The following is a 13,397-nucleotide window of genomic DNA, read 5'->3' as shown; positions in this document are numbered from 1 at the left end:
CAAGTTTAAGTTAACATATTTCCATTTATTTCTATATTTTTATACACTTCTCCAACTTTCTGAATAGCATCGAGATAAACTAGAGTGGGAAAAGTATCATTTTACCTGTTTAATTGGCATTATAATATGTCTATTAAACAGCTGTTTTTGTATTCTGAATTTTACAATACAATGAAAGATCAGTATTTTGCTAATAAAGAGTATGTGATAAAGTCGCACTCAATTCATTTCAAGCAATAATCGCGTTGAAATCAGTGTATATGGGACAAAGGCACTTATCTCTTGATCTGCAGGTAATTGAGAGCGCCTCGCCGACACTGTCCTCTCTGTGACGTGGTTTGTCTGCAGCTTTTAGTTCTCGCACTTACAGGAGAGATGACTTTCTACGATGATATTTACCCATTCTACCCATTACCAAGAACCCCCTTCATCTTCAGCACAAACTTGCTCACGATCATTCTGGTCTTTTTGGTGCTGGCCGTTAGCTTTCTCCTTATTCTGGCAGGAATTCGCGGCAAATCGGTAAGAATAAACTGACACGTGATCTTTAAGTTAGAAACATAATGAAGAAAAGCTTCTGGACGAAAGACTAACTGTGACAGTGCTGCTACAAGGTCATGTCGAATAATCCTGCAAGCACATTTGTAATGACAGTTTATCTACAAAGAAAGAAATGAACTTGTGGATCAAAATGCATCCCTCTTACTGTTATTTCCTTTGATATGATTTTCTTTTAGAGACTGTTCTGGATGTTTAGGATAATTACCAGTTTATTTATTGGAGTAGTTATAGTAGGTGAGTACTCTATGTCCTATTAAATACATCAGTGGAGAAGACAAAATCCCCAGATCATAATGAAATAAACCAAATTTTGTGGTAAAATAGAAATGTCATATTACACTGAAAATACCTGGACAAGACACAGTTTTTATGTTTTTGTACATCGAAATTAATTCTTCTTTTTTTTTTCTTGTGTTGGTAGGGAATCTAAATGACTAAATACTTCAGTTAACAGCGTAAGCGGAGCCACAGATTTGATGTGCCACTCTACTGTTAATTATTCAATGTTCCTCTCTCTATGTCTCTGTCTTTCTGTAGCACTAAACTTCACAAGTGACTGGGCAGAAGCCAGTTTGAAGGCAAATGCTACCTACAAGTCCTTCAGCAGTGCGGAAGTGAATGCAGAGGTTGGCCTGCATGTGGGTCTATATGGAATTAACATAACGCTAAGGGGTTAGTGAATTTACTGAATACACTACTATTAACGTTAATACACATTACCTTGGTAACAACATACAGTATAATGTATGCATAAAATATGAACTTTATTAAGGTCCAAAGTCACACATCCTGGATAATTTGTCTTAAGTGGGTGTCACTCCTCTCTTCAAGTCATGAGAATCTGCTGGACATTATGTTTTTTTCTGTAGTCCAGCATTAACAACCCTCATTCCTCTATAAAAGACTAAGAGACAACTGGATGATTTGAATAAGGTGTGTTTGTGCAATATCGTCAGTCTCACAGAAGTGCAGTTGTGAAACCCTGTTCAGTACTTGATGGTTATAAAAAATGTCCCTCACATCCATACAGGAAACCCTGTGGAGCAGCTCAATGAAACCATAGATTATAATGAGATGTTCCAGTGGTCGAGCCAGATTGATGAAGAGTACTCTGATGCACTGGAGAAAGGCTTGCCCAACCCCATCCTGTATATTGCAGAGAAATTCACTTTAAACAACCCATGTGGCCTCATATACCAGTACAGATACTCTGGTCGATATGCTTCAGCAACCCTCTGGTAAGACACACCAGCTTTTTCTTTATTCCACTGAAAAAATTATTTGTATTTTAAAAAATCATAAAAGTATAGTTCTCTGATGTTCTCTCTCTCTCTCTCTCTCTCTCTCTCTCCCTCTCTCAGGACAGCATTCTGCTGTTGGCTGGTTGCTAATATTCTGTTCTCGATGCCAGTTATCCTCTATGCTGGGTACATGATGTTTGTCACAGGCGTGTTCATCTTCTTATCCATGGCTTCATTCTCAACAATATACAACCTGCCTCAGTGTCATTTCACCATAGGAGCAGAGCCCCTGGAAAGTGACTTCAGCCACTCCTTCTGGCTAGCACTGGCCACAGGTAACATACAACAACACATTTAGGACTAATTTTCATCGCACTAAGTAATGTGAAGGGCATGATTATTCACAAAAATGACTTTCATTCATCCATTAAGGACCTTGTTATTACATCTGAGGAACAATCAGAAAAGGGAGTGTGATACATTGTTAATTTTGGCAGGTGATTTTGAGTCAATGAAAACTAGACACGTTTTAGTCAAATTTTCGTCAATTTGCATTTTTTAAAAATTAAATCATTACAGTGATTTCATCAAGCACACAGATATTCTTACGTTTGCTATTGGTATGAACAATTAACGTTACCACATCAAGTGAACAAGAAAACATAGCCGTCTGCTTCTAGCTAACAAAGTCAAGCCTTTAAGTTGATTTTGATAAAAGTGTAACTTTTCTTATCATATATTTCTTGGTGGTGCATCTTCAAATGCCTTTTGAGGTTTGAGGTATTTTTTCCACTGATTTTGCACCCACATTGTTTTCAGTGCATTTTATTTTCAATTGTATTATAGCTAAAATATTTCACAAATCCGTTCTTTTTCTTCTAGCCATGATATGAGTTGCCAACAGCACTGCCAGATGGGAAATGTTAAAGTATCATACCAGAGGCTTAAAACTATCATATTTTGAGGGAAATTATCATATGCAAGTCATGACCAAGTGAACAAATACGTGTAAATGTGTAATTACTGAAACGAACGACTTTTTGACACCGCCTACAAGCCACATTGTTTAAAAACAAACTTTACCGCTCTCCTGTCCTCACCTTCCTGTTCAGCACTCTCTCTCTTTTTTTTTTTTTTTGGTGTCTTCACATGGATGAAGCAGTATATATATCTAGTGTAAACTCTCTACATGTGAGCGGGCGCTCATTTGACGAGCTCATTTAGCTTGTAATATTATAAGGTTAACGGCATTGCACTGGGTAAATATAGCAATGACCTGTAAGTTACTGCACTCAGTATAAAATACCCCACATTTCTGATTTGTAAAGAGGATTTGATTAACGGTTAAATTAATGACAGCTTGTGAGTTCATCATCACAACAAGAATGATTGGCTGGAAGGAGTGTGAGAGGAGATGTGTAAACACATACTCAGGATCCATATTTTACTATCCTGATCATGCCGGGAAATGAATTAAAATGAGATAGCCCTAGACTGATAACTTCTAATGCTAAGTGTCCCAAAATGATCAAATTATCGTACATTATGGGACTTTTGGCATTATTGATTTGTCAACAAAAATGGTAATATATTCTTTTTTTTTTTTTCAAAGGTGCATTTTTATTGAGTTATCGTCTTGTTATCGTCATGAGAAAAAGTTTGTTGACGAACATTTTTCGTCACAGTTTTTGTTGATGAAATTAACACTGGTGTGATAACACCATTGGCTGAAAAATGGATGTCTCTTAGGGGGACATAAAAGATGATTCCAGTTGCAAAAGATCAGAAAGTTTGTGCAAATGTTTTATGGTTTTGTACATGACTACTGTTTTCTTATTGCTGGTAAACTGAGACTGGCACAGACTGATGTCATAGCAATAAGTAGACAGAAAACACTTAACTATATAGTGACTCACTCCTGGCTTAGAGGTGTGACCTTCATTGTGATGTCGCAGTGACAGAACTGAATATATGCTGATTGGCAGGTTTCCTCTGTGCTTTGATTGGGATATTGGTGGTACTCATGGACTGTCTGATGCCAGAGAAGATGAAGGAAGTTTTCAGCATAGGTGTGGATGGTTGTGAAGATGAAAACTATGAAGGAGAAAGCTACTTCAACATTAACCTTGTAGAGACAGTAACTCTGGATGGAGTGATTATAAGCAAAGAATCCACAAAAGTTGACAACAAAACTGTAAGTCTCATTTAATATAATTCAGGATATTTTGAAGAAATCCAATCCTAGTTATTTCTGTCTTTCTGATGTTTCAGCTCTCCCTGATTTCTGAACCCTGATTTCTGTTTAAAAAAAAGTCTAAAACATCTGACAGAGAACCATAACTTTGTATGCTTTGTGACATATTAAACGTTACAATGTGTAGTAATTTCAATCCACTCTTCATTTTGAAACATTTCAAATGAGCCGTATTGTTTCAACTGTAAGATTTTTTTTTTCATAAGAAACTGTGAGAAACAGCCACTGTCATCAAGGGCCATCATATCAACTCTACTTGAACAAAAAGAAAGAAAGAAAGAAATAGTCAGAAAGTTTTTTTTCTATTCTTTTCTTTGTTTTTTGCTGGAAGCAGCTGTGATTATGTATGTAAACAGCTGTGATTATGTATGTAAACTCTTTGTTCAGACAAATGTAAGTATGTATAAAAATCCATTTGGAAATGTAACTCAGTAACTTGAAAAATTTCTCCTCTTTCACTGTTCATGTTTTAACCTAAACTTGTCAAATAAACTAAGTAAAACCCATTCAAACAAGTCTCTAAAATTTATGGCTGGTGATAGACGAACCGTTGCATGAAGTATAAACCCAAGAAATGCACTGCACTAATTGCTAACACAGCAATACTGTGTTGATAGTTAATGCTAACATTATCTTTCACTGCCTGTCACTATGTCTTGCTCTCTCTGCCTTGCTCTAGTAGAGAAGTTGTCTCTCCTAGAGAGACGTGTCCATCACCTAGAGGAAGGTAGCACTGGGTCTAGTTTTATTACTGTAGATACGACAGGCACCCCAGATAGCAGTAGTTTAGAGCCAATTAGCGGCCCACTCTCCCCCATTAGTGTAGTTTCGCCAGCAGAAAAGGCATTTGTTACGGTCGTGAGCGGCAGGAGGTCTCGCAGACGCCAGCCGTCATTTGTACAGCCTGATTCACAACCGCTCCCAGCTGTGAATTGCTTCACTACCCTTGCCACTCCCGTTTGCATGAGAAGTCACAAAGGTCAACATAGCTAGGGCTTGTGACTTTGCCAGAAAGATGTGTCGGCATGGATTAATTGTCTCGGGCCCTCTTCCAGCTAGGGTTAATGATGAAAGTATAGTAGATTAATGCAACTGGCTGGTGCAGTTTTGTGTAGATTAGGGATTCGGTTTTGTAGATAACTGGCCATACTTGTGAGGTAGACCTGGCTTGCTACAAGCGGACGGCCTGCACCCTAAAGGGCATGGTGCTGCTGTTTTATCAGGCAAGATAGATGTCAGGTATGTCACTAGAGCAGACCAGGTCGCAGGTGATTAGAAAACCTGCTAAGGAAAAGCCCTCAGAGGCTGCTGAATGACTCCTCTCCTCCAATATAAGGTTAAGATTAATATGACTAGTTATTCATTTAGTGGAGAGGCTTCAACGAAGACTACCTCCCTCCTTAAGCCTCCTAGTCCTCACTATGTCTCAGTTACACAACATAACTTGCACTCTGGTCACCCCTCTGACAGCAGCAATTTGGCTTTTCCTATTAGTGTACTCTCATGCCCATGCAAGTCACTCCAGTCTAGAGTCAGACAGACCATATGTCACAGCAACCCAGGTCTACTTCAGCTGACCCCCTCCTCCGATTTGATTGTTGTAAGTCCGATAACCCTGAAGATAGGTTTTATTAACATTAGATTGCTCTCCTACAAGGCTTTGCTGGTCAGCGCTCTGATCATTGATATTAGCCTTGACACAATGGGTTTAGTGTGAAACTTGGTTGAAGCCAAATGTTTATTTCACTTTAAATGAAGCTTCACCCCTAAACTATTCCTTCTCTCATGCTGCTAGAGCAGCAAAGAAATGTGGGGGTGTAGCTCTAATTTATAACAATGAATTCTCTCCTAACATCTTTAGCTTACCAAACTTTGCCCGATAGCAAGCATATGCTTACACACTAGCTCGCATAAAGACGGATTGCCTGTTTATAGTGATGCTGTTCAGCGTTAGCTAGGTAGAGTACTCCAGTTCGATTAAAATTGTTTTCTAGTGGTATTAATTTGCTTCTTAGACCTGCAAGCTAGCTCAAAGTTTACCAACCAGTAGAACAGCTAGGTATGCTAGACAGCTAGTTAGCTAGCGACTGGAAAATGGGAAATGTACGGTGAACATGGATTAAGGTGCCTAAACAGTTCAGTGAATCCACCTTTCCTATGTTTAGCTGATGAAATCGAGTTAATATTCAGTAGCTCCATGTATATGTACATGCACATGTCTTTTACTTGCTTCTGATTAAATTAATAATTCACCAAGTCTACTTAGATCAGGGGTCAGCAACCTTTAACACCCAAAGAGCCATTTGGACCCGGTTTCCACGGAAAAGAAAACACTGGGAGCCGCAAATACTTTTTGACATCTAAAATGAAGATAACACTGTATATATTGTTTTTTCTTACCTTTACACTTTGTATAAACAACTATAGTGTGTTGCTTATGAAATCCATGAAGTGCTACAGAGAGAATTTAATTTTATTTATGTAATGAACACATTTTGAACATTTTGAATTCTTAAAAAAATAATAACAAAAAAAAAAAGCAACACAGCAAGTTGAAGGTCTCTTTCAAATGAATTAAAAAGCTGAACTTAAATTATCCATGTAGCAAACAAAAGCAAAAAATGCCGTGAGCCGTCATCCTTATATCGCCTTTGGGCTTTTGGAGTAGCGGAGCCTTGACCTGAATTTAAAAAATAAATTGGGAAAAAAAGCACTGTCACTAAACAGTGAAAAATAAATATTTGCAAAATATCTGCATAAATATTTATTTTACCTGGTTAATGGGACTTCTGCTCCTGAACCTCTGCGCACACTGACACTAGGTGGGTTGTTTTTATTTCTTTGGCTCTTAAACAATCAAGCACAGCCTCACAGATGTCCTCCCCCCGTGTCTGGCATTTTAGTGGTACCAGCTCAACCATTTCTTCCTGTGGTCCAGCAGAGTTCACATATCAGCAGAACAGCGCTATTTGTTCAATGTCACTTTTGTCTTTGGACTCATCACAGGCGATTGAGTACGCTGCAGCTGAATTGATGTCTTTAATTTGCTGTTTTGTGATATTTTCTGCCATTTTTATGGTTCTGTCTTTGACAGTCTTCGCAGAGAGAGCCATCTCTCTGATTTTCTGCACAATTTCACTCGTTTTTAAAGTCCGCGAATAGGTGTTTTGAAATCTTAATGAATGACTCTTTCATATATTCTCCGTTTCCCATGCCTGACTATTTCCTGAGCGGCCACAAAACTTGCATATGTAGTTGAATTTGCAGACTTCACCCACTTCTTGAATTGATTTTTCCTCAGATCAGCCTTCCGCATCAGTTCCGAAACAGCTTTTTTTCTCTCTTCTACCTCCGGATATTTTTCAGCAAAGGCTCTGTGTTTATTTTGGAAATGTCTTGCGACATTTGACCTTTTATTGTTAGCCAGTCTTTCTCCACAAATTAGGCATACTGGTAGGCCACTCTCGTCAGAGGTAAATGCAAATGAATCTGCCCAGGCATCATTAAATGTTCTATTTTCTTCAGATATTTTTCTTTTCTTACATTTCTCCATACTTGGCCTACCTGGGGTTGAAAGTCTCGATAAATGGACGGCGTTTTGGCGGGTATACCGGCTTCCGCGAGTGTGACGCTAATTTTGAGCGACGAAAAATAATAAAATGTAATTTTATTTTAATATTTCAAGATCACAATAATCTTCCAATTTAGAACTAAAATTTTAAAAAAGAACTAACACAAATAAAATACACTTCAATTAAATACTTATAATTTATTTTCCCAAGCCACGCGGAGCCGCAGTATAAGGATGAAAGAGCCACATGCGGGTTGCCGACCCCTGACTTAGATGGTTGTGTAGCTACGTTTATGAGTGGTGGAAGTAACAAAAATTAACTGATAAAAATGGATGTGATGAAAATTAAAACACTTGTGATATGGTTAAAACACTTGTGATATGATGAAAACAGAGCCATGTTTCATCATTTTCATTCATCGTTCACCATTCACAACACAAAATTGCCATTTATCATTTAGAGAAAGTAGCCTCAAGGGTGGAAGTAACAAAAATTAATTGCTAAAATCGGAGGTGATTAAAATGCATGTGAATTGAAAAATAGAGGGGTAAAAATGTATGTGAACTGAAAAAGAGTGATAAATTGTCAAATGATCTGATATATTCCACTGACATTTATAGTTTAGCAACTTTTCTTACTTCGGGTTATGTTAACAGCAATTTCTGTGTTACTTGATACTTTTGGCAAAAATATCCATCACAAACAATGCCCACTGTTGAATTGATCGAGTTTTTGGCTCTCAACTTGAACGGAGCTGAGGACGTTGTGCCACTGCTCAGAGGCTGAAATTAAGGCTGCAAGTTCAGTGGGCGTGGTTTGTGATTGTCATTTTTTATTTTTCAATTCACATGTATTTTCATCACCTCCATTTTTATTAGTTAATTTTTGTTACTTTCACCCCCATACACAATAGCCCCTGATATTGTTCAGTAACAAACCAGCAGACAGCAGCTAGGTTTTAAATTGGGCTAGTTAACTGCAGCCAGTAACCATTTAATATTGCAGCCTAATGAATCATTCTCTTTATTTTTCTGCAGAGTCAGTTGGAAAAAGGAACGCAGTGGCCATGTACGTTATGCACATGCTTCTCCTCTAAACAAGGCCAACTGTTGAGGCATTACAGATTAAAGCATGGCGTTTTACTAGAACTTCTCCAATAGCATGCCTTCATCACCAGTGCCTATGCACATTCAACTCGTTTAATGCTCTGAAAGTACATATATCCAAATTTCACAGCCAGATCACTCCTGGAAAAAAAATACACGAGCAAATATTTAACTGTCAGCTGTGTGAATTTAATGAGCCATGTACTGAACAAGACTTTCTGACACATTTACGCAAGCATCTGAAATTATTCCAACAAGTACAGTGTCCCTATATGGATTGTGATTTTGAAACAAATGTCTACTTTTAATACACACGTATTTCTGTTATAGCTGTAGATGACATAACTAGTGAGGAGGAGGAAATTGGAGATACTGATATTCAGGACTTGCATACCCAACTGGAGCACAATTTAGCTTCACTGTCCTTAAAATGCAGTCAGTACCGAACATCTCTGAAAGTGCTGTGCAAGAAGTGGTCCAGCACCTCAGTCAACTAATTGTGCTTTCAAACCGCTACTGTATTCTGGCATTGAGAAGATTCTCAAACGCCATTACCCTGATGTTGAGAGCGCTGTTGTCAGGGAGGTAGTGAGAACTGTTACTGAGATATTTGCATTTCTGAAACACACATCTACAGGAGGGTCCCTTTTGACTTACAGAAGGAGAGAATTTTTCTTTGCAAAAGAATTTCCTGTTGTGGAACCTGTAGAGTTTGTCAATAAGCACAGTCAAACTTTAGTTTACATACCAATGCTTAAAATGATCCAAGCCTTGCTGAGAAAACAGGAAATTTTAGACAAGGTTCTTTCCACGAATTTCCCTGAGTCAGATGAGTATTGTAGCTACAGGGATGGTTCTGCTTTTTGCAACAACGCGATAGTAATAGAGGAAGAATTTAGAATAGCCCTTGTCTTGTATATTGACGATTTTGAGATTGCAAACCCTTTAGGCACAGCAAGGAAAAAACACAAGTTATGTGCTGTGTACTGGACTCTTGCTAATCTTGCTTCAAAGTACCACTCATCTCTTCATGCCATACAGTTAGCTGTTTTATGCAAAGTTGCTGTCATTAAGGAACAGGGATATCATGGAGTTTTAAATCCCCTCATTCAGGATCTTGTGTCATTACAGGAGCACGGAGTATACATTGAGAAGCTTGGAGCGAGCATAAAAGGAACAGTGTTGTATGTTACAGCTGACAACTTCGCTGCCCATGCTCTTGCAGGTTTTCAGGAGTGCTTTACTGTTGACAAGATATGCAGGTTTTGCATGGCTACAAGAGAGCAAATTCAAGACATTGAGGTCAGCTCAGGTTATTACATGTTGAGAAATAAAGAGGACCATGACAGGCAAGTTCAAGAAGTGATGCAGGACCCTTCCAAGGTACAGGAATATGGTGTTAAAGGAGAGTGTATTCTTTATGATAATCTACAGTATTTTCATGTTGTGCATGGATTTCCGCCCGACATATTGCATGATTCTTTGGAGGGAGTAATCCCCTTCGAACTGGCTCTATGTATTACAGATCTGATTTTTGAAATGGTTGTTTCTCCTAGATTTACAGACGACTCTTTGTTCATTCTGGAAAGTAAAGTGTCAGAGCATAGACACCTACTTTTGAGTCCATTTCCAAATTGCAGACTTCATCCCAAACATCACTCCATAGAGCATTATCCTCAACTGATAAAAGTCTTTGGGCCACTGATCAAAATGTGGACAATGAGATTTGAGGGAAAGCAAAGGTTCTTCATAAAAGTTATCCATGACACCCAAAATTTCAAAAATGTTGCCCTCACTTTGGCTAGACGACATCAGAAAATGATGGCATATCACTTAGATTCAGCTTCATTCTTTAAGCCAGAATTACAAGTACAAAAGGTACAAAGTGCACTGTTCACTTCATTCCCTGTGAACATCCAAGATTTTGCAGTAAAGGTATGGTGTACACAATAGAGTCCTTGTGGCAGCATCAGTAAGTGTTGATGGCATTAAATATGCTGCTGATATGGTGGTTTCTGTGGGATCATGTGCAGGGCTTCCAGAGTTCAGACAAATAAAGCAGGTCGTCATCATTAACACAGATAAAGTGTTTAGTTGCAAACCAATGCTTGGTTGGTATCATGAGCATCTTCGTGCCTATGAATTAACTGAAGGCAGCATAACTGCAACACAGATGGCTGTGTATCAAGTGAGAGGGAAATTGTTTGTGTCTCTGAAACGTCATATCTTTTGCTAATTAGTTCTTCCTGGAATCATTGTTTTATTGTAATGAAAAAGTCTATACTCACATCCCATTATGTCATTCTAACTTGAAGGGTTGCAACAGTGCTCAGCTGTGCTCAGCTGACAGTTAAAAGGTACATATCGTATTGCGGCCACTGCTTTTTTTCTTTTCTTTTTTTTTTTTTTGACAAGCTCCAAATGACTCATTCATTTGTTACATTATCCAAATATATGTTTTATGTCTTGTAGGATTATGGAAGATAAATAGCCCATCATGGTTGTTGTCACCGATGATGACATTAGAAGGGTCACTTTAGATAGAAAACCAAACAACACTGGATCTTTGCTGACTAACCTTAAACTTATATTGGCACTACCATATGAATTCAAAATACAGTATGAAGATCCTCTCTTTAACAATTATTTCAGAATCACCTGAACGACCTCCAATCAAGATCTTATGTTGCCTGTCCCATACTCCAGCCTCTACCATATTGTCTTTGCCGGGCACCTGCAACACAGAAATTCTTTCCCCAAAAAGCACAGACTCGCCAAGGCTTGGGCAGGATCCTTGGCTTTCTGAATTTGAAATTCCAGAGTTCTCTGTGGACATAAGTTATTGACGGAGACAAGGAGACCTTGCTCACATAAAGGATGGCACTCCGCTGCAAATTTCTCACGCACTGGATTTTGTGGATGGAAAAATAGTTTGAAATTTCCGCACAAAACCAAGAAGATCAGGATTGGCTGATTTCACAGCGACAGCAACAGAAAGAGGAAGGATACCCAGGAAGGGGAGCCATCAAGTAGTCTCATCAAAAGGGCTAAAAGGAGTGAAACAAACTTCTTGCCTAATTTTCCAGATGGACAGAATGCAGATTCTCTTGAGGCAATAAGAAGTGAACTTGAGACGGTAGCAAAGAAAAGCTTACCTGATGTAGTTAGTGTGAGAAAGAAGATAAATTAGACATTTGCATTGAGAAGAAATTCTGGAAGAGCAACCACCTGTGAAGAGCATGGTAGAACGCTTGCCAGCCCTTTTCACAGAAACTCAGGCGAGAGATATTTGTAAGTGTGATGTATAATAGTCCATGTCGACATGCCCACCAAATGTTATGCTGTAATTTACTAGTGCTCTCAATAGTTATGTGTTTTTCTTTCCTTTTTTCAGATTTGTGATGAATTCTCAAGAGTTGCCAGCAAGAACCTTCGAAAATAGTTCTATGAAGCACTGGACTGTCACACGCCCCACCTCATTCAGATTTTAAAGCTTGAAAAAGGGAAAGTGGGTCAGTCTCTTGAAGGCTTTCTCTGCCAGGCTGATACTCAGGTGAAGACATCACTGTATCATAATTCTATAACTTATTTAACCATTCTGCTAGCAGTATTTCCACCATGTTCTGCAGCACAGTTCTCATGATAAACTTCACTTGTCCTCTGAAATTCATAAAGTTTCTTTTTAGACTTTTTAGTTCTCTGTGTCACTGCAGCTGAAGCTATTGTTATCCACAAAGAAATTGACTAATTAATCCCTGAAATCGTGTCTGTGTGTCTAGAACATCACATTAACACGGACCATTGTGCTGCGATGTCTCCCACTATTTCTTGGAGATAATGACATTGAATTCTGCAGGACCTGTTTTGTAAGTATTTTCCAAAATATTCTTCATAAAGAGTGCCAAACAAAAGTATTTGAACAGTAGGATCCAACTGTCTAACTTTGACTTATACTAGTATTAAAAAAATAATACTAATGACAGAGAGATCTGAATGTAAACTTTTATTTTTTAATCCTGTTTACATGTCCAATTTCATATCACCTTTTTATTTCAGCCATCACTCACCCACTCTTTCTCTCTTTCTCACTTATTCACTCTCTCATTCTCTTACTCTCTCACTCACTCACTTAGTCACTCACTTTACACCCTCACACACTTACTCACTCTCTTGTTCTGATCTGAATGCAGGACTCGGACACAGGAGAGGACTGCCCAGGTGCCAGCGGGCATACTCACTGTCATCCCAGAGGATGACCCAAATCCCCATGCTACTCATCTACACTTAAAGCCTACCAGCATTGCAATAATTCTTGAGGGTGACACAGGATGACCTTTCTTCATACCCTGATGCTCTTTGTCTTTTATTTGGCCTGATTTATGTTCTGCACCTAGACTACCTCAATTCTATGAAATATACATTTGAGTTTACTCAGAAGGTCCTGTTGGAGCTAGGACCAAAACAGCTCAGTCCCAAATTGCAGAGCTTGAGAAATGCTCTTATGAGCTAAGTCATGAAATCAAAACTTGTAAGCCGTAAGCTTTCAGGACAAAAGAAATGTTTGATGGAAATGCTGGTCATTGGTCCCCCTATGTATAAGCATCTTTTTAATAATCTTATGTTAAATTTTGACAACTGCATTCTCTCGCAAAATTCCACAACT

The 13,397-nt window shown here is 38.5% G+C and overlaps 1 protein-coding gene across 1 annotated transcript; it reads left to right on the top strand.

Annotated features, from left to right (window-relative positions):
- Positions 1 to 375: 375 nt before the first annotated feature.
- On the top strand, positions 376 to 12,990 carry LOC115804804 (dual oxidase maturation factor 1-like). The gene is made up of 7 exons (XM_030765299.1): positions 376 to 522; positions 738 to 795; positions 1,099 to 1,233; positions 1,592 to 1,799; positions 1,923 to 2,137; positions 3,788 to 3,996; positions 12,925 to 12,990. Exons 1-7 carry the CDS (start codon positions 376 to 378, stop codon positions 12,988 to 12,990), a joined length of 1,038 nt encoding a protein of 345 aa, XP_030621159.1.
- Positions 12,991 to 13,397: the final 407 nt, after the last annotated feature.

This window comes from Chanos chanos, chromosome 2 (assembly GCF_902362185.1).
Source record: "Chanos chanos chromosome 2, fChaCha1.1, whole genome shotgun sequence".
Lineage (NCBI taxonomy): Eukaryota > Metazoa > Chordata > Actinopteri > Gonorynchiformes > Chanidae > Chanos > Chanos chanos.
Note: the sequence above shows the minus strand (reverse complement) of the source record. Positions and strands in the feature narration are given on the sequence as shown.